The following is a 23,944-nucleotide window of genomic DNA, read 5'->3' on the forward strand; positions in this document are numbered from 1 at the left end:
CTAGTTCTGCATGCATAAATAAATAAATCTTAAAAATAAATAAATAAAACTTCCTTGATTTTTATTGTCAACTAAAAATCAGCAATTCAGAGGGGTATGCCCCCTTCATGTTTTAACTAAGGAACTGAAGAACTAGGAACTCTCAACCCAGCCAAGTACCTAGTCCAGGAAAGAGACTGCAGCACCTAAAAGTAGCAAATCAGTAACTTCAGCAATGACAGACTTCAGGCTTCATGACATCTAAAATTCCCAGTTCCCAGAAAATAAGTTTCTAAACAAATAAGGTCAATTCTAACAGCCCTCTTTGCTTTTGCCAATGCATAGATAATATATAAATACGTTAACTGAACAATTACCCAGATTTCCTTTGTTTGTACAGAACTTCTTGAAATAACCATATATAATCCTCGCTGAGGATTAGAGCAACTTTCCCAGAGTTATCTAGAGACTCTTGGGTTTAAATCTACACTCTTAATTTTTTGATAAAGTCATTTAATTTTGTTTGTCTCAAGTTACTTTTAGTGGATAGTTCTTTACCATTTTTCCCAGAAAATTTGTTATCCAGTAAAATTTTATGATTCTCTGTTATTTTCTATCTCTATAGATAATACATCTATTTTATGTTTCATTAGTGGCTCATTCAATATTAGAAAATAATTTTGAAAGCAGTCCAAATTTGATTTATTCCTCTCAGTTTAATCTTACTTTTTTTTTTTTCTTTTTAGGCTTATTTAGGTTGTTGAAGTTTCAACTCAAGAGCATATTTGAGGTTTAAATAATACAATTCCATATTTTTAAACCCTTTAGACGTTTAAAATTAAATGCTTCATTGTCATCAATGTTCCTGTTCTACTTTTCACAGATTTTTTTTTTTCATCATCCATGCTAGGACACTATCTTCTCACAGTTAGAGCTAAGTGCCTTTTTCTTTTACATGTTTCTTTTAGCTCTTTTGGTCAAGAAGGTTCTAGATTAAACAGTATGTGGGACTCAATAGGACATTTTGTAGCCATGCCCTTAAGCAACCAGGTGGTTAAGGCAAAGCTTTCTTTCTTTTCAGTTATTAAAATAAAATCATCTCCTTTGTCTGTTTTTCATTGAATTCATAAGTGCTCATTTAAAGAAATTATTTTTCATCTTTATACAATAGATATTAGGATACAGCATTTATATTTGAACTTTTGCCTACCTAGAAAACATGTAGTCCATGATATCTATGCTAATAATTGACAGTATCACAGCCTCAATCCAGTGATACAAATTTATGTTTACTCATATAAGTGAATAAATAGGGTTAGTATAAGAAAAATGTGGAATGCCAAGGACTGGGAAGTTCTACAAAACACATATTCCAGCTACATGCATTTGTAATTGAACATTTTAAAAGTATTTTGGAAGCCAGAGAAGATAGTAGTTCATATCAGACAAACCTAGGGACAATATTGACATTTGGTTTATCTATTCTTATCTTAAATACCTATTCAAAATACTTTGTATTTAGGTTTTGGTTATACTCAAGAGTAGCTTAGGCTAAAATTATCAATTTCCATTTTAGAAGAAAAAACACATTTCTAGCTAAATACTTAACTAAAATAATATTCATATACTTAGATAACTTTGTTTCCAAAAGATTATTTTTTCACAATTTATTTTTAATGAGGTACCTTTTTCTTACCTTATTTGACAGTAGAGGATTTCTCCCCTCAGGTGTGTTCACCATACGTCTTCCACCACCATAGCACCCATAGTTCATCACCATGGACCCTGTGTTCTCCTCCCACCTTATTTCCCTCCCACCCTCTCCCCTTCTGGATGCCTCAGATCTTTGCTCAGCTTTCAAGATCTGCCTTTGTCTGACCCTTTGTTTGGTTCCTCGTTATTCTGCGTGTAAGTGAAACCATCTGATATTTATCATTTTACTCCTGATTTATCTCACTGAGTGTAATCCCTTCTAGTCCCTCCCCATGTTGCTGTGAATGGCATGAGTTCATCCTTTTTGAGTTAGTTAGGTCGTTTCCATGTTTGGTTTATTCTGTAAATAGCATGGCACTAAGTATGTGAGTGCCAGTTTCCTTTCAAATTAGGTTTTTTGTGTTCTTTGGATAGATTCCTAGGAGTAAAATTGCCGGGTCATATGGCAGATCCACTGGTCTGGACCAGTCTACACTCCCACCAATACTATGTAAGGTTTCTTTTATTCCACACTACCACCAACACTTGTTTCTTTTCCTTTCCTTTTCTTTTTCTTTATATGAGTCATTCCTTCTCAGAGGTGTGAGGTGGTGCCTCATTGAGGTTTTAATTTGCATTTTCCTATGATAAGTGATGATGAACTGTTTTTATATGCCTGTTAGTCACATGCATATCTTCTTTGGAGAAGTGCCTGTTTAATCTTCTGACCATGTTTTGTTTGGGTTTTTTGCTTTGTTTTGTTTTTACTGAGTTGTATGAGCTCTTCATAAATCTTCAGTGTCAGTCCCTTATCAGGTACCTAATGTGCAAATAATTTTTGCCCTCTCTGGGGTGTCTGCTTTTTTTCAGTTGTTCTCTCTTCTGGTGTGCAGGAGCTTTTAGTTTGATATAGTTCCTGTTGTTAATTTTGTCCTTTGTCCTCCTTGCTATTGGAGATGAGTCCTCAAGATGTCGATGAAGTTTATGTCATGGAGAGTTTTACCTGTTTACATTTATTTATGTACTTGGTGGGTTTATGTACTTGGTGGGTTTATGTACTTGGTGTACTTGCATGCAAATATTTTAGCTACTTTGAGTTAATTTTCCTGTGTGGTGTGAAAAAGTAGTCTATTTGCATTTTACTGCATGTGCTTGTCTAATTTTCCAAGTACTGTTTATGGAAAGGACCTTCCTTCTCCAGTTTGTTCCTTTGTCATAGATTGGTTATCCATGTGTGTGGTTTTATTTTTGAGCTCTCGATTCCATTGCATTGATCTGTGGGTCTTGTTACAAAAATTATTGATATTCAAATTTTTTGTCTTCTTTCTGCAACGCTTATCTAACAACCTTGTTAGAAAAGATAGATGTGTATTATTCTGGCTGTCTCAGAACACGGAGTACCTGTACCATCAGGGAGAACTCTGTACCATCTTTTCAATTTTGCTGTGAATCTAAAACTGCTCTTTCAAGAAGGTTGTATCTTAAAAAAAAAAAAAATCAAAAAAGGGATAAAAATCAGAAATTTGTATGAAAATATAATAATTTTGAGCGTGTTTGGTTGTAGCCTCTGTTTTTGCTTATTTCTTTTTGTTAAACAGCTTTTTTGTTGTTGTTGTTAAACCCTAAGTGATTATGCACATCCTATCTTCATGATATCATGAATCTAACAATATAAAAACTCCTTACTCCCTTTCTTAGCTTGGCAGTTGCTTGACTATCTGTTTTATCATTTCTTTTTATTAAATTGGAATAAGTTTTTAAAAATCAAAGTAACTTAAAGCAGTGAATTAGAAACAGCACTTACCTTTCCCCAAAGTTTGAATTTACAATTCCAGAGTTGATTGTGATGACTTAATCTCCACTTATGTCAAATTGCTCTTTAATATATGGGAGATTTTAAAAATACATAAATTTCAACTGGGTTAAAGATTTGTGTACACTATTACTGCTTTGTCATTAAACTAAATGAGGTATTAAAGCCTTAAAACTTCAGTTATAATAAGATAGAGAACTCAACCATAACTATATGACTAAGGAATAGACTAATTGATGATGCCCTCTTTTCAATTGTCCAGAATAGACTTGTTTCGTGCGGTGTTTTTAATTGAGTTATATAGTTCTTTGTTTTCTTTCTGTTTTTATGGATGTAGGGCTTTTTAACTTGTATATTTTTTTACTTTACTAAACATATGTTTTTTAGTAATTAGGTTTCTTTTTTTCACACTGACAATAGTCTATTAAAGTAATTTGGCTTATCATGTGGTTGCTTTTAAAAGTCTAATTTTTCTTTTACTTTTTATTCTGAATTGTATATCTGAAACTGTAGCATGATGAAATATCTTAAGCAACCATTGGGACAGTTTTTCTACTCATAGTAAAATTACATTTTCTAAAAGGAGAAGCTATGACAATATGACTATATATATACATATATATATTATATCTTAAAGATTTACTTTTTGTCTATTTATACATACAAGAACTGGGTGTAGGACAGAGTTCAGAGGTACAGGGGATGAGAGGATTCATCAGGAAGATTTACTGAAATACACTGCTGAGGGGAGAGAGGAGAGCTCTGCTGTGCCCTTTCTAATCTAACTCCCTAGCTGGGATGGACCTCAGGCCAGTAGAGGTGCTAGAATTGAGACTCAACCACTAGGCCACCAAGAGGCCCCTGAAATAATGGCTATGTTAAGTGGAAAAGTTGATGAAAATTCAGAGTCCAGTAATACGTCTTTTTTGAACACTACTTAGTAACTACTTTATGTTTGTTGAGACATAGCATGTACTAAGGGAGTCCCACGTGCCCATGATTTCCTTGGATTTTTCCAGATATTAAATGATTAATTTTGCAGCTAAAAGTAATTAACCATTTTTCTTTTAGAGTGATTTTCTTCAAACAAGATAATTGCTATTCATTTTGTGTCTCATATTTCTTTGAACATCATGATTTTTAAGAGAAACTTAATTTTAATTAATACTCAGCAAGCAACAGTGAACCACATACTGCACATTTTGCTTAAATATGTATATTTCTCTAATTCTAGCTGGGAAGTTTTACGATTTCTTCTGTCAAACTTAAGATGGTGGTTAGAGGAATATGGCTTTGATGGTTTTCGTTTTGATGGAGTTACATCCATGCTCTATCATCACCATGGAATGGGTAGGTAACCTCATATATTACAGACATAACTAATAACCTGATTTGATTTTTTTACTGGAAGATTGCAACTAGATTTAAGGTTTAGTCACATGAGCTACACTGACTATTATTGTTGACTGGGTTATAATTAATTCCAATTTAAATGTCTTTTCTGTAGTCACCTTTACTTTTTAGCAAGGGTTGATCATAAATAAATTTTATAAATATGTAAAAGCTTATAAATAACATTGCATCAAATATAACTACCTTATAGTATGCTATCCTTAAATGTAACTTTCTTTTAAAAAATATTTTTTTAAAGAAATCATTTGTCACCATACTCTGAATATGTGAACAGGGCAATTATAATGAAAAATAAAATAAAACAACCAATGTGAATATTTGTCCACATGTGGGCCTTTGCATATTCATATTAAAGACAATATGTATATTTTAAAAATATTTGTTTTAAATATTCAGTTAAACATAAATTATAGATTAGTTTGTAGTTAAAGGTATTGATCAGAGATCCTCAATTTAAAAGTTATATAAAGATGGGAATCACAGAAGTCGAGTCCCTCAATAGAAAATGTGACAAACTGTTTTTACTTGCTCAATAGATAAATACTTCCTAACTACAAACACTCAAAAGAAAGGAGGGATGTGTGAGGGGAGAAAAATGTTAGACTGTAAATCTTGAACAGTGGCTGCCAAGGAAAGAAGCTGTAGTCAAGGCTGATGCTATCTGCCTTTAGAAATGGCTCTGCTCCTGTGAAATGCTCTTGGGGAAGAATTGAATCTATGTAATGTGACAGGTTTTATTAATATGACCCAGTTTGGGAAGAAGTTCACTTAAGAGACGAAAAAGGCAAGCATGGCAAAATTCAGGAACTATCATCTTCTAGACTAAAACACTTACATGCTCTCTCAGAACATCTGACTGTTTCAAGATGTTTTTTTTTTTTTTTTCCAGTAACTTGAGGAGTTGGGAAAACAAGCTGAAATCTATAGATGTGGCATATGATTTTGGGATAGAAAGTCCAAGAAAAATATTGAGTTACTACTGTTTTCCCCCATTGGAATAAAGAAAAAAAAAAACTAAAACAGCACAGCAAAAGATCATATGGTATTCTAGAAAAAAGTTGAACTGAAGTAATTGACATCAAGACACAGGGTGTTTAAGTCATACAATTCAGTGCTTAAAAAAATTAATCAAGAATTTGAGAAACTAAGGAATTTGTATGCCTGAATAAAAAATTGGATGGATTTATAATACTTTGTTAGCAGTAGCAATATCTACAAAATTCTTAGGGAAACAAATTTTAACTCAGAAGCTGGATAGTCATGTTGCTCTTGACATAGAAATTTGAAAAAAAAATAAAGACAAAAATTTCCATAATTATGATTGATAATATTCTTCAAATGATAGCATTTAACAAGCTAAAGAAAAGAGTGAGGAAAATAAAATAGTTAGGTATAAGGGATCAGGGGCAAAAATACAAGTATTGAACACTGATTTGTTGACAACTGAGTAAACAACTGAAAGAATTGAAATTAAATAGTATTGCCCCAGTAAATGAAATATCATACTTCGAGCAACCAAAAGCAGGAAGAAATGGAAAGAGGATGTAGTAGGAAGTTTCAGAATTTCCAGATCTTTTTGTTTTCATAGGCCATCTATATTGCATAAATTGAAACATGAGTAACAATAGAAACATACCTTGGTTTTGTGATGGTTTTCACATGTGCTTTTCTTTATTGGAGAGAGTACTAGTAGGAGCTAACTTACATTAGCAATCATCATGATAAAAAAATATATCTAAAAATTGAAACTTAGAATTACCTTTCTATCACTTTATTTTCTGTTAAAAAGTCAGTTAAAATTAAATTCGACTTTTAAATAAAATAATGGTTTTGCTTTTGTAAAACAGAAACTGAATTGCAGGTTCATCTGTAGTCTGACTTTAAATATGCAATGCTTTTCATATATTTGCTGCTGATGATATTATGCAGGGTAGTGGTTCACCAAGTTTTTACATGATAGTAAAACTAATATTAAAATAAAATAAAAAGCTAATTGGTGGGGACAGTTGGGCATAGTTTAGACTTTCATGTTAACATAACACATCCATATTGATTTCTTTTTATTCTCTAGGTCAAGGTTTTTCAGGTGATTACCATGAATATTTTGGTCTACAAGTAGATGAAGATGCCTTAATTTACCTCATGTTGGCAAATCATTTGGTTCACAGTTTGTATCCAGATTCTATAACAATAGCTGAGGTAAGGCCATAAAGATTGTCTACCCTCTAACACCCATTGATATGGAACACTTTGTGAACAGATGGTATTTGAGTGATTAATCTCATGTTGTCAATAATTGAATAATTGAAATTGTAGCCTCACCATGATGCAACTACCTTGTATGGGTGGGACATTATTTAGAATTCATTGTTTTCCTATTAGGAGAGAGAATACACTAATCATTTGTCCTCATTCTGTTGTTCAAAAAAATCAGTGGTTAGAAATTAAAATATCCTAATCAGTGGACAGGTCTTTGTGCCATGAGACTCTCAGCAGAGAATTGAATATTAATGTGCGTCCGTCTGTTTCTTTATTTTTCTTTTCTCTTTTCTGGTTTAATCATTGGAGATGGCATGGATCGTTGCCCATGAGCTTCTCTGAAGCTTCTTGTTCTGATGCGATTACCTTTCTTGTTTACGTTATTGCTCTTGGATTGCCAAATGTTCTCTAGTTATTCATGATTACTGAAGGTTCATGATTAACTGTCCCAAAGCTGCACTCTAATGATATAATTCGGTATATGCATAATTGACAATTCCCCTCTTGGTGATAAATGTGATAAATTAAGAAGTTTGTTAAATGCTTATGCTAATTTAGATTTAGTACTAAAATCCCTCTGGTTTTCTGAGTCCTCTAACTAGGAATTATTAAAATTGAATTTTGTATGTTAAAATTGTGCTGTACAAAGTAATGGTTGACATAAAAACATTAAGACTCAGAAGGTCAGCATTAAGGCATATTTGTACATTGCTAACATTTTGGTCTATAGAATGAAAAGCAGTTGTAATGGTCTCCTTTTAGTATTTCTTATTTGTATAACATTGTTTCTATGATTTCTCAAAATCCAAACCTCCTAACTGGGTGTTTTTATTTCCTTGTTTATTTAGCATACAAAAATTATACTCTTTAGACATGTCTTCTGGGAATAAAGTCCAAAACTCCTGGAATAAACTTTTGATGTAGAATTGAAAAAATATATATAAATACATATATATATATATATTTATACACACATATATATTTCCTTTTTAATACCCTGTATTATTTCACATTTTCACATTCCTTACCTTTCTACATTTTATCATATCTTATAGAACTTTCAAATGCTTGTGCTAATATTTTACATCAATCACAGTATATTTTAAATTTTTATTTTGTCTCATATACTTTAATTTTATCTTTCAGACATCAAAAAAGCTAATCATTTTGTCAATTATATGTATGGCAATTCAGAGTAATGACATTATACATGACAAATTGCTACAAACAATTAATGACACCACAAATCAAAAGTGGGTGCTGCGGAAAAAGGAGCAATTATTTAATACATGAAAGTTAAAATTGTTACATTGATCTTTCCATTCATTTCAAGAAAAATGGTTTTATCATCTAGGGAGCTCTTGTCTGATTATCAGTGTTTCTACCAATGAAAGTTGGAGTCTTTAGCCTACTTTATATTACTTGGTTTTAGATTTTTTTAAACAAGATTTGTCTTCAATTTATTTTACTTAAATTGAAAACTACTTCAATTTCAATACATCACTTTTCTCTCTTTTGGGAATATCTTCAAAATGTGAAATTGATCCTCATGAACTATTGTTTAAGAAAGCAGCATGGTGTAACAAATAAGTAATGCAATTTTATATAAAACCCTGTAGTAGAAATTTGAATTTTTTGTTTTGACAGCTAATAATATAGAATATATTTTCTATATTATAAGGCTATATTTGCTATACTAATTTAAAATATATGCAATTGAGATTATTTTCTCCCTCTGGAATAATCATAAATATTCTTTAGATATTAAATAATTAGAACTATTTTATCTTAAATTGAAACAGATAATGATTAGTTGAGTTAATATGATGTGTTGGTAGCTGTCAACATTTTTATATTGAAAGCACATTTATTTTAGTTATCTTTCATTTGCCTTCATTTTAACTTGTAAGATTTTAAAAGGACAGTCATTGATTCTCATCTTTCAATGATAACTACAAATATCTCAAGCACTAATGAGGCAGTTTTCTAGCATTCAAATGTAGGATCCAAGATCAATGGTGTCTGAATAATTTTCCTTGTAGATTTTATTTCCTTTCAAAGTGTTTCCTAAAACATTTTTTGAGCAAACATAGAACACCCTTAATATTTCTTGAGAAAAATTGCCTTAATTTTTAATGACAGCATATTACTAGTCATTTCTGACCCCATGCTCTTATGAAACCCTTTTGAAAAGACATTGTGTCTGTAACTCCAACACCTAACAAAAGTATCTGGTATCTATTGTTTATTCTGCCAGTGTTCAGAGAAATTGAACAGATACCTACCAAAGCTATGAAAGTATATCATATTTTGATAACCTGTTTTTTCTTCTTTTGTCATAGCTTCTTTTCTGTTAACCATCCATAGTTTTTCATTCATCTTTTTTTTTCCATTTTATAAACTATAGATTACAATGTAGAAATAAGATAGTGACAAATTTTTATTTGCTTTTGCTTTTGAAAATACGATTTATGAAAATATTTGGCCATGTATTTTATTTACTCATACCTCTCTTCCATAAGGAAACCAATAACAATTTATTTTGATAATCCAAAGGTCATATATTTATTTTGTCTGGCCTTTCTGTGGAAGAGTTTTGGGATGATGTTGTGAATAAAGAAGTATTTGAGACAAGTCTCAGAGAGCTAATAGTATTTCTTATACTATTAGCTATAAGAAATAAGAAGAATATCCAAAAAAGAATTTGAGCCATGACACAAATAGAAATGCTTGTGAAAAGCAAAGGGAAGAGTAAGTGCTTAGAGTGGATAAGGATTTAGTAACTGAACTAAAAGAATAGGTAATAATGGTGGAAAGAATCTGTGTCTCCATTTCACTTGGTGTTCTTCAGTTACCAACTATTACAATCATCATATTGTCATTTCATGATAGTAAGTGTGTATTGTACATTTTGGTCCTAGTTTGTGAGTCCCCTGTAGTCAGAAACTATGCCTTATTTACTTTAAATTCTTGTAGCACCTCATTACTTCACTCAGAGAGTACTTATTGCGTATATGCTAGTGCCAGGAACTACTCTACTATTCTAGATCCTTGCAACAACCAAAAGCAAACTCTCTGTGTATCTTACATTATAACAGAGGATGAGGTAGCATATAATCAAATAATAAATTATACTTCAGGGATTAAAGTATGTGATGAACCTTTAAAATAGTTGAATTTCAATTGATGGCTCTTGACTGTTATTGACAGGTAGTGTTAGTAACAGATTCTCATTAGGCTCTAGTTTGTCAACAGTTTGTGTGAAGAGAAACTGGAAGTGACGAATTCCACTTTGAAATATAATGGTCTTATTAAGCAAGCAGTGATGAAGATGAAATTAGATAGTGTCTATAGAGATGAAGCAACAGAAAAGGGTTTATTTAAAGATAGTGTGCATTTAAAATGGTAGTATGTGGATCATATTTTCCACAGATGCAAAATAATACATGTTGCTAAGTGCAGGTCCTTAGCAAAAAATTTTAATTACTTATCTGTGTGTTGAATTGATTCTCGGATTCATCTGTAGTCTAGTGGTAGCATGGCAGGGTAGAAAGTTGAAAGACTTGACATCTGAGTCCTAGCTCTACCACTGAGAAACATGTATCACTTAAGATCCATTCACCTCAATAAGCCTCTGTTTCTTTATCAGCAAAGTGAAGAGGATCCACTAGATAACCTCAAAGAACCTTTTCTAGTACTAGCAACCACAGAGAAACCATCTTATTGCTACACTGATAATGCACTAGCTCAACTTTCCATTCATTGGGAACTAAGTGCTAACAAAATATACTTCATGCTATCTTTGCCGCCTAGTATAATAGGTATTATGGCACCAGTGTTTGTGTTTGATAAAAGCAGTAAATTATAAGGTGTGTTTGATAAAAGTAACAACTTATAAGGTGTTTATAAGAAATAAATATAAAAGTATTCATACAGTAGTAAAAAATTAAGTCTGAAGAACTGTGCTTTGGCAATAATACTTTTACTATGTTGCTTTCTCTATGTGATACTAAGGAAAAGAAAACTATGTGCTCACATGATCAAAGTTGTCCTCCAGTGAATAGCATTACATAAAATCTTAGTGGGAAGTTAGGTACACTGTCATAATTTTATCTACTTTTACAATTATTTTACCAGAACTCTCTAAAAATACATTCCTCTGTTTATTGTGTTAATTTATTGTCAAATTCTTACTGTCAGAAGAGTGTTTAGTAAAAATTTGGAAAGGATGAACTGATAATACAAATGTACTTTGTTTTAGGACGTATCAGGAATGCCAGCGCTGTGTTCTCCCATTTCCCAGGGAGGGGGTGGCTTTGACTATCGATTAGCCATGGCCATTCCAGATAAATGGATCCAGGTAAGAGTTTATGTAATCTTTTCCCCACTATGGAGAGTATCTTATGATGGTTTATTATTCTTCAATATACTTCTTAGTTGTGATTATTGATTTCAGATATTATGTTTGAAGTATTAAATTCTCCCATTGATGAGTTGATTCTTGTGCTGTTTTAACACGGAAATTTTCAAATCTCTAAAAGTTATAATTTAAAATAGTCTCTCTTGGTGGTGAGTGAGGTATAGGATCATAATCTGAAGAAATGTAACTCTATATTTCTACATCATGTACAGTATTATAAATCAACATTAATTCAATAAAAAAATACAGTTAAAAAAATCATACTTGGGGTCCTCCCTGGTGGTGCAGCGGGTTAAAGCACAGAACTAAGAAGCTTAAGCCACTTCCTCATGAGTTCAATCCCCGCCTGCCCCAGAGGAGATCCACATGGCGAGGCAGACCTCTCCTGACCCGCCCGCTGCTCCCCTCAGCAGTGTACTTTGTCAATCTGCCTGTTCTGCTCCCGACTCTGTCTCTGGTGAATCCTCACCCTCCGCATCTCTGGCCTGTACCCCAGTTCTGTACGAATAAATAAATAAATCTTTAAAAAAAAATCATACTTGGGGTTATTCAGGCAAAGAGAAAGTATGATTCCTATAACATGAACTGTGAAATAGAAATTTGCATTATGAATGGAATTATATGAAATATCTTTGTCCTATTTTTAAAACAGACTAAACTTATTTGAAACATAAATTTCTCTTATAAATCATCAGTTAATAAAAAGCTACTCCTTAATTCCCAGTATTTACTTCATGGTTTGGCCTTTTTTATTATTTTCTTTTAGTGTATGCTTACAAGAACTGGGGTATAGGTCACAGGTGGGAGGGATGAGATCATTCACCAGAGGCAGACTTGGGAGCAGAGCACTGCTGAGGGGAGCAGCAGGCTAGGCAGGAGAGGTCTGCTTGCCATGTGGGTCACCTCCCTGGCCAGGATCGAACTCTTGCTGATGCTTTAGATGCAGCTAGTTTCATAGTGCTGTACTTTAATCCATTGCACCACCAAGGAGGGCCGAGACTATATACATTTCCACTTGTATGAAGATAGACAGTACCATCAGCATGCAAGGTACTATAATGTTTAGTCAATTGAAGTTTGTTTTAATGATCACCATTGTTATTCATAAAGGAAATATCACACTGTGAGTCTAAGATAGACTCAGAAGTAATTCTAGGTTAATATACACCTCGGAGTATTCTTGAATCTGCATAAAGAATGGTGAAAGGCTTTTCTGTACAATTTATAAAGTAATGTGTGGCATCTGTCAAGAATATAAGTCTGGGATACAGAAAGAGTTGGAGTCTGGAAATGGTAAGTGTTGGTGGTAAAAAATGTACCTTAAACCATGGTGAGAAACTTGAAACCCACAGCAAACAAAGCAACTTGCCCAGGTATTAAAACTAGAAAACTCCATTGTTTGACATCTAGTTGTCTAATTAATTTTGTAAAACGTGTGGTTTTTACTTGACAATGTCTGTGTTAATCATTACAAACAGAAAGGTTATGCTTGTAGAAGTTCAAAGTCACAACTGTGCATTGCATAAATTGTCTTTATTTGTAGGAAAGACAGTTAAGAGATGAATACAGTAATCACTTCTTTCAGAGTAGATTAGTGCCTCTATGAAAGTTTAAGCATTTCTAATCTTGTGATCACAAAGCACCAGTTCATGGTGTATTAAAAGTGTTCATCAGGAAGCCATGGTTATTTGATACACATCTGTCTTCTTCAATATACTTAACTTAAGATTATAGACTTGGTCATTCAAAGAAGCCCTTTATCAAATCTATGTAACAACTTTAGTCCCTAGTTAAATATTCAATGAAAACACATAATCCAAACCACTGAAGGATCATTAACATTAATAAAATTGTATTAGAAATAATCAGCAAGGGATCTTCCAAGAGGTACAACATGTTAAGCTGCAGCTTTATGAGGCTTATCTGCAATCACTACTGCACTAGTTTGATCCCTGGCCAGGGAGGTGATCCACATGGCACAGCAAACCTCTTTTGTCTCACCTGCTGCACCCCTCAGCAGTTTATTTAGTCAATCTGCCTGTTCTGCTCCCCAGTCTGTCTCTAGTGAATCTTCTCACTGACCCTGCACCTCTGGCCTGTACCCTAGTTCTGTATGCATAAATAAATAAATCTTTCCAAAAAATACATATAGTACCATGTTTAGGGTCTCATTATCCTACACTCTAGGTTTTTAAATTCTCTGTAGACAGAAATAAAAATCTTTTTTATGTAATTATTTAAAACCGTCTTGCATTATCAAAGTAGTGTCCATAGTTAATAAGACAGAAGAGTGAAACTCCTGTACTATTGAAAACAACCAGATCTGTACATTCTCACACATCATTTGCTGTTGTCATGCTTTTAATTTAGTTAGTCTAACAAGTACATAGTAATACCTCACTGCAGTCTTAATTTTCATTTCCTTAGTGACTTATAATGGCAAATGTCAATTTATATATTTAAACATCTTCCACATATCCTTTTAGGAAAGTGTCTGTTGGTAGGTACCTCTTCCCTATTTTCTAGTTATTTGTTACTGTGGAGTTTTGTATATTCTAGATTCAATTATTTTGTTGGATATGGGGCTGATAAATATTTTTTCCAGTCTGTGATTGTACTTGCATCCTTTCATGTGAACTTTCATAGAGCAAACATTCTGCCTTTATTTTAAATTTGGTGAAGGCCAATTTGATAATTTTTTTTTTTCCACTCTAGAAATCTCATTGGGGTCAATTCTGAGAATTCGTTTACTTTTCTATGTTTACTATTAAACATTTTACACTTTTATATTTACACCCATGATCCATTTGAATTAACTTTCACAAAATGTATCACTTACATCAAGAGTTTGGTGTTTTGTTTTCAAAAATTTATTTGCCCATTTCAGTCATATCTATAATTAATGTCAAATTGTTACCACAAATGCTTAGTGGCTTAGTGACCTTAACAGCTTAAAATCAGTGCACAGTTTTATAATTATATAGGTCTTACAATTCTGTAATTCACAAATCTCAAATAGGTTTTACTGGCTTACAATGTAGGACTGGAAAAACAGAATTTCTTCAGAAGCTCTAGTTTCCTTATCTTTTCTAGCTTCTAAAACCAGCAACCCTTCTTGGCTCATGGCTCCTTCCTTTAAATCTTTTTTAAATCTTTTTCTTACTCTGACAAGTCATGTCTTCTTTCTACAAAGTTCCCTATAATTACATTGGACACATCAATTAAACATATTGAAGTAACATAATATTCACATTTCAATGTGCTTAATTTAATACACCTTAAGCCCGCATTTCAAGGTGAGAATATATATTTTTGGGCATTGGGATGTGAATCTCTGTGGGTGGTCATTATTTTGCCTAACAGTCTTCGGGTATCCATTGATCCATACTGAAGTCTTGGGGATGGCTAAGCAAGTGTTATTTTCTGAAATCAGCAGTGGGTGAAAGCAGACTAGAACCCTTGTATCAAAGTGTGCATTCACTTTCTAGTGCTGCATAGTGAAATGCAGCAATTTAAACATAACTCAGTTATTACTTCACAATTTTATCAGAAGGTATTCATCATATTAAAGATCTCACCCATGTTTTGGGTGAAGGCAAAAGTGTGAATACGGCGAGCAGGAATCATGGGGGCCATTTTGTAATTCTGCTTATGGCAGTACAGTGATATTTGGGACAGAGAAATAAGCCAATCAATGAAAGAGGTTATTTTAGGACATGATCAGGAACACTTGCTTTTATGGAATGGCCTGAAGGAGCTAGGAGCTAGAGTGCTAGGAGAGCCAGACAAAAGAGTCTCAAAGTGGCAGGAAACAACAGCGTTTGATGGGAAGGGATATGTCAGTAAGAATTGTCAGTTTGTACAGGAGGTTCCCTAAGAAAGAGCAGTTGCTCACTAACAGATAATAATGTGGATTCTTGGCAAGGTCCTTTGCATTGAAGAAGTGTTAGCTGGCCAGACACTAGATTGAAGAATGAGTGGCAACTGAGTAGAGACAAAAACTTGAGGTCTCTTAAGACAATTTGTCTTTAAACTTTTAAATGATAGTTGTTATAATTATAACTGAAAAAATGGAACTATTCCTATTAAAATACCTCTTTTTCCAAACCTAAATTGTAGCAAGTATATCTCTATTTCCTGAACATTACAGCAAGACGTTGTACAGTAACACTTTGCTGTAGTCATTAATCAAAAGGTAGCACTTGTCACAAGAGTAAAAAATGGTTGCCAAATTCTAATAGGCGATGATCAAACCATTGGCACAAAGCGAAAATCCACACTCAACGCCACCACTGTCATTTGGACAATTTGTATTAAAGCTCTGATTTCAGTAATATTTTAAACAAAAATATCTTTGTAGTGTGGGTGCACTTTATGTGCATGTCCAATCATTTGGGTTACTATGATGTCTACCTTTAGATTGAGGTTTACCATTAAGAGTAATAATGGCTTACTGAAAATATTTTCACTCTTGCATCTAGTTAATTAAAGAATTTAAAGATGAAGACTGGAATATGGGCAATATTGTGTTCACACTCACAAACAGACGCTACCTGGAAAAGTGCATTGCTTATGCAGAGAGCCATGATCAGGTAAATGAATATGTGTTTATATGTGTAAATTCATTGATTCTTTCCCTCTATCTCTCTTTTTAGTTCATTTTCTCTATACTTATTTGTCTAGTACAGTTAATATAAGTTATCTCTGTCTTTCTATATAGATGTATTCATGTGAAAACTGCTCATACTAAAAACATTTTAAAATGATTTTGCAGACCTATAAATTCCAGCTTCAAAATGCAGTATCTTTTCTACTAGGCCAAATTGTAATGAAAAGATTGTAAATGACAGTAGCAAGTGTTATCGTACATGTTTTCCTTTGTTGTAATGAGAGGAATATTGATGCTGATCCAAGTTAATTTTAATTTCCAGTTGAGGTTTCCTTCGAAAGATTTTTTTTAAATGTCTTTTGACAAGCAGTCCTCATTTATTCTTCAATCACTGAAATCTCCTGTTAATTGATCAGCCTGACCCCTCTCAGCTTTACTTCATTTTCTCTAATTCAATGTGAGGTATTTTCCAAACACCAAATCTTATTTTGTCAACCCAGATCTTTTGGTAAAGCTCCTCATTTAGGCCAAAGCCAGAGTTTCAAAATTCCCCAATCAGTCTTCTAACCATTCGGTTCTCCAATACTATAAAATTCCTACCCTTTCCTCAAGTAGGTCCACCTGGTGCTACCTTGGACTTTCTCATACACATCTCAAGATGCCTGCTTCACCTGGGAACATCCAGTAAAGATCTAATGCTTGACTCAAATGTCATATTCTCCCTGAAATCTTCACCTTGTACAGGGAGAAAATATTTTCTCCATTATCTATGTTCTCAACACATTTTAGGGAAACTTTTGTTTACCTTCCCTTTATGATTTCAGCCTTATATCTGTTACTGTTCCTCATGGTTAATCAACAAATATAGACAAGGGGTAAGGCCATTTATTTAAATCCACATTAATTGTCCTAAACAAAAGAAAAAAAAAAGTGTATTCCTTGTACAATAAAAAGGAGGCAATATTTCTTTGAACTTAGCAGTATATATGAAGAAAAGGGAAACTCAAACAATTGTCTCTATTATTTCAAAAGAAATTGGCTATCATTGGCTATTTCAGGTAAACAGATTTTTTTTTTTTCAGGTGTTTCAACTAATTATTAAGAAAGTATAAGTAGACCAGAGGTCAGTTCCTAGGGGTCATGGGCCATATTCTGCCTGCTGTCTGCTTTTGTAAAGTGAATTAGAACACAGTCGTATTCATTTATGTGTTGTTTGTGACTGCCTTTGACCCGTAACGGTAGGCTTTAGTAGTTGAGATAGAAAGAGTATCCCACCATGTTTAAATATGCACTATTTGGCCTTTTCAGAAAATTTACTGACTCATAAAGTAGATATATCCCTAATTTTGCATCTTCCAAATTAGGACAGTGCTGTCTTTAAATTACAGTAGGCCAAAGAGTAGATTAACTAAATGCCTATGAAGAAGATAAGAGCAAAATATAATGAAACAAGTAATATTAATTCAATGTTGGAGGAACTATACCTGTAACAAATAGCTAGTACCAAATACATTTATACCAAATACCTCGAAAATGAGAATACTTGGCATAAATTCTACCTTTCCATTGAAATATTTTAAAGATGTAGTACTTTTTAAGTTCTTAATATGTTTATTTTAGATGAAGAAATGAAAGACTAAATAAATTATTGGAATAAACAAATTAAAAATTGATAAATTATCATAATTTTCTTCTGAAAGTACAGGAACGATATAGACTTAGCAAGAATTATGTAATATTTTAAAGACTCAGGCTATTCAAAATACATATTATCAGAAATATGATAAAAATTATTAAATGTATACTGAATATTTAAGCCTTTTTGAAATCATAAATACTTAACATTATATAGTGAATAATGTAGAAATATATGTTATAGTAGAAATTTAAGAAAGTTAACAGAAGTTATCAAAATAACTTTTATATATTTTGTAACTCTATAAAAGGAACAGCAATTTTAGTGATAATCATAATTATAAATAAAGATATAATTAAGCAGTTCAAAATAAATGAAAGGTAAAATCATTTAAGAATTAGTGCTGGGCCCTCCCTGGTGGTGCAACAGGTTAAGGCACATGAGTCTGGCTGCAGCTGCTGCAGCATGAGTTCATAAGTTTGATCCCCAACAAGGGAGATGACCCACATGGTGCCACAAACCTCTCCAGTCGTGCCCACTGCTCCCCTTAGCAATGTACTTTGTCAGGCTGCCTGTTCTGCTCCTCAATCTGTCTCTGTTGATTCCTCTCACCTCCTTCACCTCTGACTTGTATGTACCCAAGTTCTATATGCATAAATAAAAAAAAAAGAAATAGTGCTGTCTAACCATAACTAAATAAACGTATATATTTTACATATAAAGTTTTTAAAACCTTTTTTAGAAGTACAGCACTATTTGCAAATTAATCTTATTACAGGCACCAATAATCGTCTCTGGTTGAAGCTCATTTATTGGTATGTATTAGTCTGCTAGGATTACCAGTTTGGTTTAACCCACAGAACTCTACTTCTAGTAGTTTGGGAGACTGTAAGTCCAAGGTGAAGAAGCCAGGAGTTTTACTTTCAACTGAGTCGGCTCCTAGACATGCAAGTGACTAAATCTCTAATCCTCAGTGGACTTTTATTGTGTACTCATTCCTGGTATTTATTCCTTTTCTTATAAACACATCAGTCATGTTGAATTGGTTCCTCATCCTATGACCTTGCTCACGCATGAATATAGTCATACTGGGGATTGGGAATGTGAATTTGGGAGAGGAAACAACACAATTTAGTCCATAACACTGTATATTTGCTTTATATGTTTATATTTAAAATATCTGCCTATAAGTCAGAAATCAAAGAGACTGCTTTATCTGATAAAGCAAATAATAATAATAATAATAATAATAATAATAAATTCAGGCAAGGAAGATGATAATTATCATCTGATGGCACCCTAAGAATTTTGTGGTAGTAAACATATCCTGAGTTAATTCTTGCCCCTTAAAATAAGGACAAAAACTATAGAATGAGCAAATCTTATAACAGTTATTTTTTAAAGGTAATTTAAATAAAAATAGACTGCAGATTGAATAGGATGTAAGTAAAAATATTTTTCTAAAAATGGAGATATATTAGGATGATAAGATTGTGGTTTAATTTCTATTACATGTTTCACTATATATTTTCTGTCAGTGGATATTAGTTTGTATTAGTTGTTTTTAAATATGAATAATTCAGATTAAGAAAGCTCTCTTCTGCTTCTCTGGGTGTTTCTGAATTACCTTCCATTCTTATCAATTATTATATTTTATAGAAGAAATTAATTTATTTTAAATAGCAAGTAAAAGAATAAGAAAATTTTACATTTTATGAAAATGTTATAACCAAGTAGAGGGGAGAAGTGTCCATTGTAATATATTCATATATATGTGTGTGTGTGTGTGTGTGTGTAATATACATATTATAATTATATTCATATATAAATAATATACATATGAATACATACACATGTGAATATTTTGTAAAAATACTTCCATATTTCAAAGTAAAATAGTATAAGTATGCAAATAATTAAAAAATATACTTAGTAGTCTCAACATTATAATAAATGTTTATTCCAAGTTTAGAAAATTGAGGCATCAGCCTCGGTGTAAAAAATATTCTGATGCCTTAGCCTGATTTTTTTCAACAAGCTCCTTAAAAAATAAAAATGAGCCCTGAAAACAGATGTGTTGTTCTCTAATGTATTTTACCAGCATACCTTATGCATAGAGAGTAACTCTTAAAGGATAATTGAAATTAATACTAATTCATTTACATAATTAGTACTAATTCTCCTGTAATTTTGCCCATCTTATCTAAGTTGCAACTTCTTAATGTCTATTCTTTACGTTTATCCCATGACTTTTATTTCTATAGGCACTCGTTGGGGATAAAACATTGGCATTTTGGTTGATGGATGCTGAAATGTATACCAATATGAGTGTGCTGGCCCCTTTTACTCCAGTCATTGATCGTGGAATACAGCTTCATAAAATGATTCGACTTATCACTCATGCACTTGGTGGAGAGGGCTATCTCAATTTCATGGGTAAGTATGAGATGAACACATATCCACTCTATATTTAAAACATTAATTGATATTATATATGAATAAGTCATGTCAAATATATTGGTTTGACTTGAGTTTTATGATAGAAAATTGCAACTTTATTTCTTTAATACACTGCAATGTGTGAACTGCACAGATGTAATTATTGTTATACTAATACATGAAGCAGAGTTGTCTAGTAGCTGATATTCTATTTAATATTGTTGGGTGGGCTATATTTAAAGCTTAGAATTATCTGGTGCTTAATCATTGTGAGTTTATTTTATGATGGTAGTGTTTGCACAGTAAACATAAGAAATATATAATTGTCATGTCGGAGCATATTAAGCTGCTATTGCTGGTCTTTGTTGAGGTAATTGTATACCAGTATATTTCTTTTTAAAATGTGAAAAATAAGGCTTAGGATATTGTGATGGGCAAAAAATATGTCTACTCATTTTTAATAATAGAAAAGTTATAAGTATTTAGTCATCGTTTCCTGAAGTTTCTTGATGGAGAATATGTAGAAATTGACCAGTTGAATTTTCTCTTTATTTGGTCAAGAACCATTTGAACATTTTAATTTTAGGATATTTTGTGCTTTTAAGCTAGATTGGAAAATGCATCTGAGGGGACAGACTTATTTTTCTGCAATAAAAGCCTACATCATCTGATTAAATCTTATAAATCTCCAAGTTTTATATAAGAGACTCAGAATAAACTTTTTTAAAAAGATTTATTTATTTATGCATACAGAACTGGGGTACAGGCCAGAGATGCAGAGGGTGAGAGGATTCACCAGAGACAGAGCAGGGAGCAGAGCAGGAAGATCTACGATGTACACTGTGGAGGGGGAGCAGTGGGCGGGTCAGGAGAGGTCTGCCGTGCTGTGTGGGTCAGCTGCGGGGCAGGCAGGGATTGAACTCATGTGGAAGTGGCTTTAGCTTCTTAGTACATTGCTTTAAACTGCTGCACCACCAGGGAGGGCTTCAGAATAAACTCTTCAAAGCTTCTGCTGTTGACTAACTTGAGGGATAGGAGGCCGAGAACAAGAAGTCATACACCTGTACATCCTACACTTTTAGGTGTATTTCTTTCCTCACAGGATCTCCAATTTGAAATATTCTTAACATGCCAAGAAGTGACCTTCCTGACCTCTAAGGCTGCAGTGCCAGGGATCAGGTCAGCACCTTGAGCAGAATATGCAGGCAGTGAGTCCCTAAGCAAAAGCAGCCTTGATCCTTAAAAGCATCCCATCGTCCCTGATGCAGTGAGCATCATACACAAATACTGTCATTTCAGTAAGGCCTTTGTTTTACAGTCTGGTTATTCAACTATATCAAAGGTGGTATCTTAAAACTACACAGAACTACTTTAGAACTACTTTACATGTCTCCATGTAAAGTAGGGAGAACTTGGGAGTTAGTAGGAGACGTGTAAGTATTGTATTTCACTTCTAAATCATGTTTTATTAAATTGTTAGTCTATAAGTAGGTTCAGAAGAAAGTGAAAGGTTTTCTGTTGTGTATCTGGAAACAAGCTATTTCCAAAAGAGTACCATAAACTCATAAATTCTGGAAATCTTAACTCAATCTACTGCTTTAGCCTAAATTTGTATAAGCAGTGTGAATGCAGAAGACTCACCGTAAGCATGGAGTGTAGCTTGGAGTCCTGAGGGAGCCCTTTTCCAGAGATTATCCTTTCACTAAGACAGTTCTAACCTTAGCCTGTAAAGAGCCTCCTCACGCATCACAGTAAAAAAGAAAAAAAAAAAAAAAATCTGCAATGACAGAGATTTTAATGCTCATGGTAGATTCAATATTAGTAATTTTCAGGTAAGAAATATTTTAGAAGTTATATAATAAGAATTATTTCCTGAGTACTATTAAGAATTTTGAGTAAATTTTTCCATGTATTTATTAATATCATTTTTACTGTGTATATTCAACCCAAAGCAGGCTAAGAATCTATTCTGTTATGGAAAATCTTCCCTTGAAATTTTCAATAGAGATACAGTAAAATAAACATAACTATCTCTAGCCTATCTTCCAACTACATGTATGGTATCAAACATATTTTCAACATGTTACTCATTCATATGGGACTTAGGGATCTTTTGAAGTTCTGTTCTTATTTTTGTCCTTTTAACATTTAACTCCATCGTAACACCTGGTTTTAATTTCTTCCATCTTACATCTAGCATTTTTCTATTAATTTTAAAATAAAAATTTCCATAGCTCTGTAGTTCTGATTTTTGATGCTTTTTTAATGAAATTTAATATTTCCCCTGAAGTCCTCATGACTTTAAATATTTTTCCCCATTTGTAATGATCAGTGACCTGCTTAACAGCTTCAGTGACAGGTGTGCTTCAGTTGACCCTAAGCCCATGTGCATGGCCTCCCTCGGATCTCCCATTGATGGCTCTGCTCCAATCAGACATTCCCACAATTCAATGAATGTGCCGTATGCCATCCTCTGAACTCTGTACATTTTGCTATTCTAGTCTCTTAGAAGCATCTCACCGCACCACCCCCTACCATACCTGACACAGATTTTCATCTACAAGCCTAATTTGCTTAGGGAAGCAATTCCTAAAACCTTAAACTATACTTTCCCTGTTAAGCATTTTTCATATTACCACATTCTTACCTTTCATGGCACTTAACAAAATTACATTTGAAAGCTATTAAATATGTGACTCCCTTGGTAAATTTAAAAATCAGTGAAAATAGGGGTCATCTGTATCTTATTCCCTCTTATAACTCCAGGAACTAGTAGCACTGGCATAGTAACTGGCACATCATAAGTCTTCAGCATGTTTCTAAAAATGAATATCAGATACCCACATACATACATAATATCGTAATATTTTTAGCAGTAGTTCATTAGCTGCAATCATCAGTTATAGTTTTAAGTAATTTTTTCAAGTGGCATATAAGAAATTAATATTTAAAAAGATCAATTTAAGAGATTCTTTAGGACTAAGGAGTAACCTGATTGTTTACTCATGTTTTAGGTATTTTTAAACTCGGTAGCTTTCTGAAATTTTATTTTTATTTTCCTCCAGTAAAGAAGAGTATGTTCAAAGAAAACAACAACATATTTTTATAGGTTTTCATTAAAAATGTGTTTATATAAATTTGTCAGTAATTTAGGTATGTTTTCTACTTAAGGTCACTAAGATCAGTATGGATTTTCTCAAAATAATACATGCTTGGCTGACTTAGTGTTTTGGGTTTTTTTTTTTTTTCTTATATACTCCTAATATTTAGTTTCAATTTTTTTTTATTCTGATTAAAGCAGGGGAGTATTTGCTATGAAAGTTTTGATCTACTAGATCGTTTGTTTCAAAGTAAATGCATTTATTTTTCCTATTTTATAATCATGTGAAAGAAACAAAAAGAAAGGAACAGTGATGGCTAAATTATTTCACTATTTACATATCACTTATTACAAGAAGGTCATAATGTTATTAATAAAAGTAAACTTATATTGACTCAGCATTCAAGACTTTCTAAAATGCTTTCATGGGCATTGTCTAACTTCATCTACTTTTTTTTTTCTTCTTCTTTTTTTATTACAAAGTTTATTTTTACATCATTTTGCACATTTTTTTTTTCCATCTTGATTGTAATCCCCGCGGGTTTCCCATCACCAAATCACCCCTGTGCCACCACCATAGTCCC

At 32.8% G+C, this 23,944-nt stretch overlaps 1 protein-coding gene across 1 annotated transcript in view; it reads left to right on the plus strand.

Moving 5' to 3' along the window:
* GBE1 (glucan (1,4-alpha-), branching enzyme 1) overlaps window positions 1-23,944 on the plus strand; it is a 236,415-nt gene that overhangs the window by 152,958 nt on the left and 59,513 nt on the right. Inside the window, exons 8-12 of the mRNA XM_004675290.2 lie at window positions 4,719-4,834; window positions 6,969-7,096; window positions 11,418-11,516; window positions 16,058-16,168; window positions 20,086-20,257. Of these exons, the coding sequence (XP_004675347.1) occupies window positions 4,719-4,834; window positions 6,969-7,096; window positions 11,418-11,516; window positions 16,058-16,168; window positions 20,086-20,257 (626 nt within the window). The remainder of the gene's footprint in view (window positions 1-4,718; window positions 4,835-6,968; window positions 7,097-11,417; window positions 11,517-16,057; window positions 16,169-20,085; window positions 20,258-23,944) is intronic.

Source organism: Condylura cristata, unplaced genomic scaffold (genome assembly GCF_000260355.1).
Source record: "Condylura cristata isolate star-nosed mole 26May11 unplaced genomic scaffold, ConCri1.0 scaffold00003, whole genome shotgun sequence".
NCBI classification, from domain to species: domain Eukaryota; kingdom Metazoa; phylum Chordata; class Mammalia; order Eulipotyphla; family Talpidae; genus Condylura; species Condylura cristata.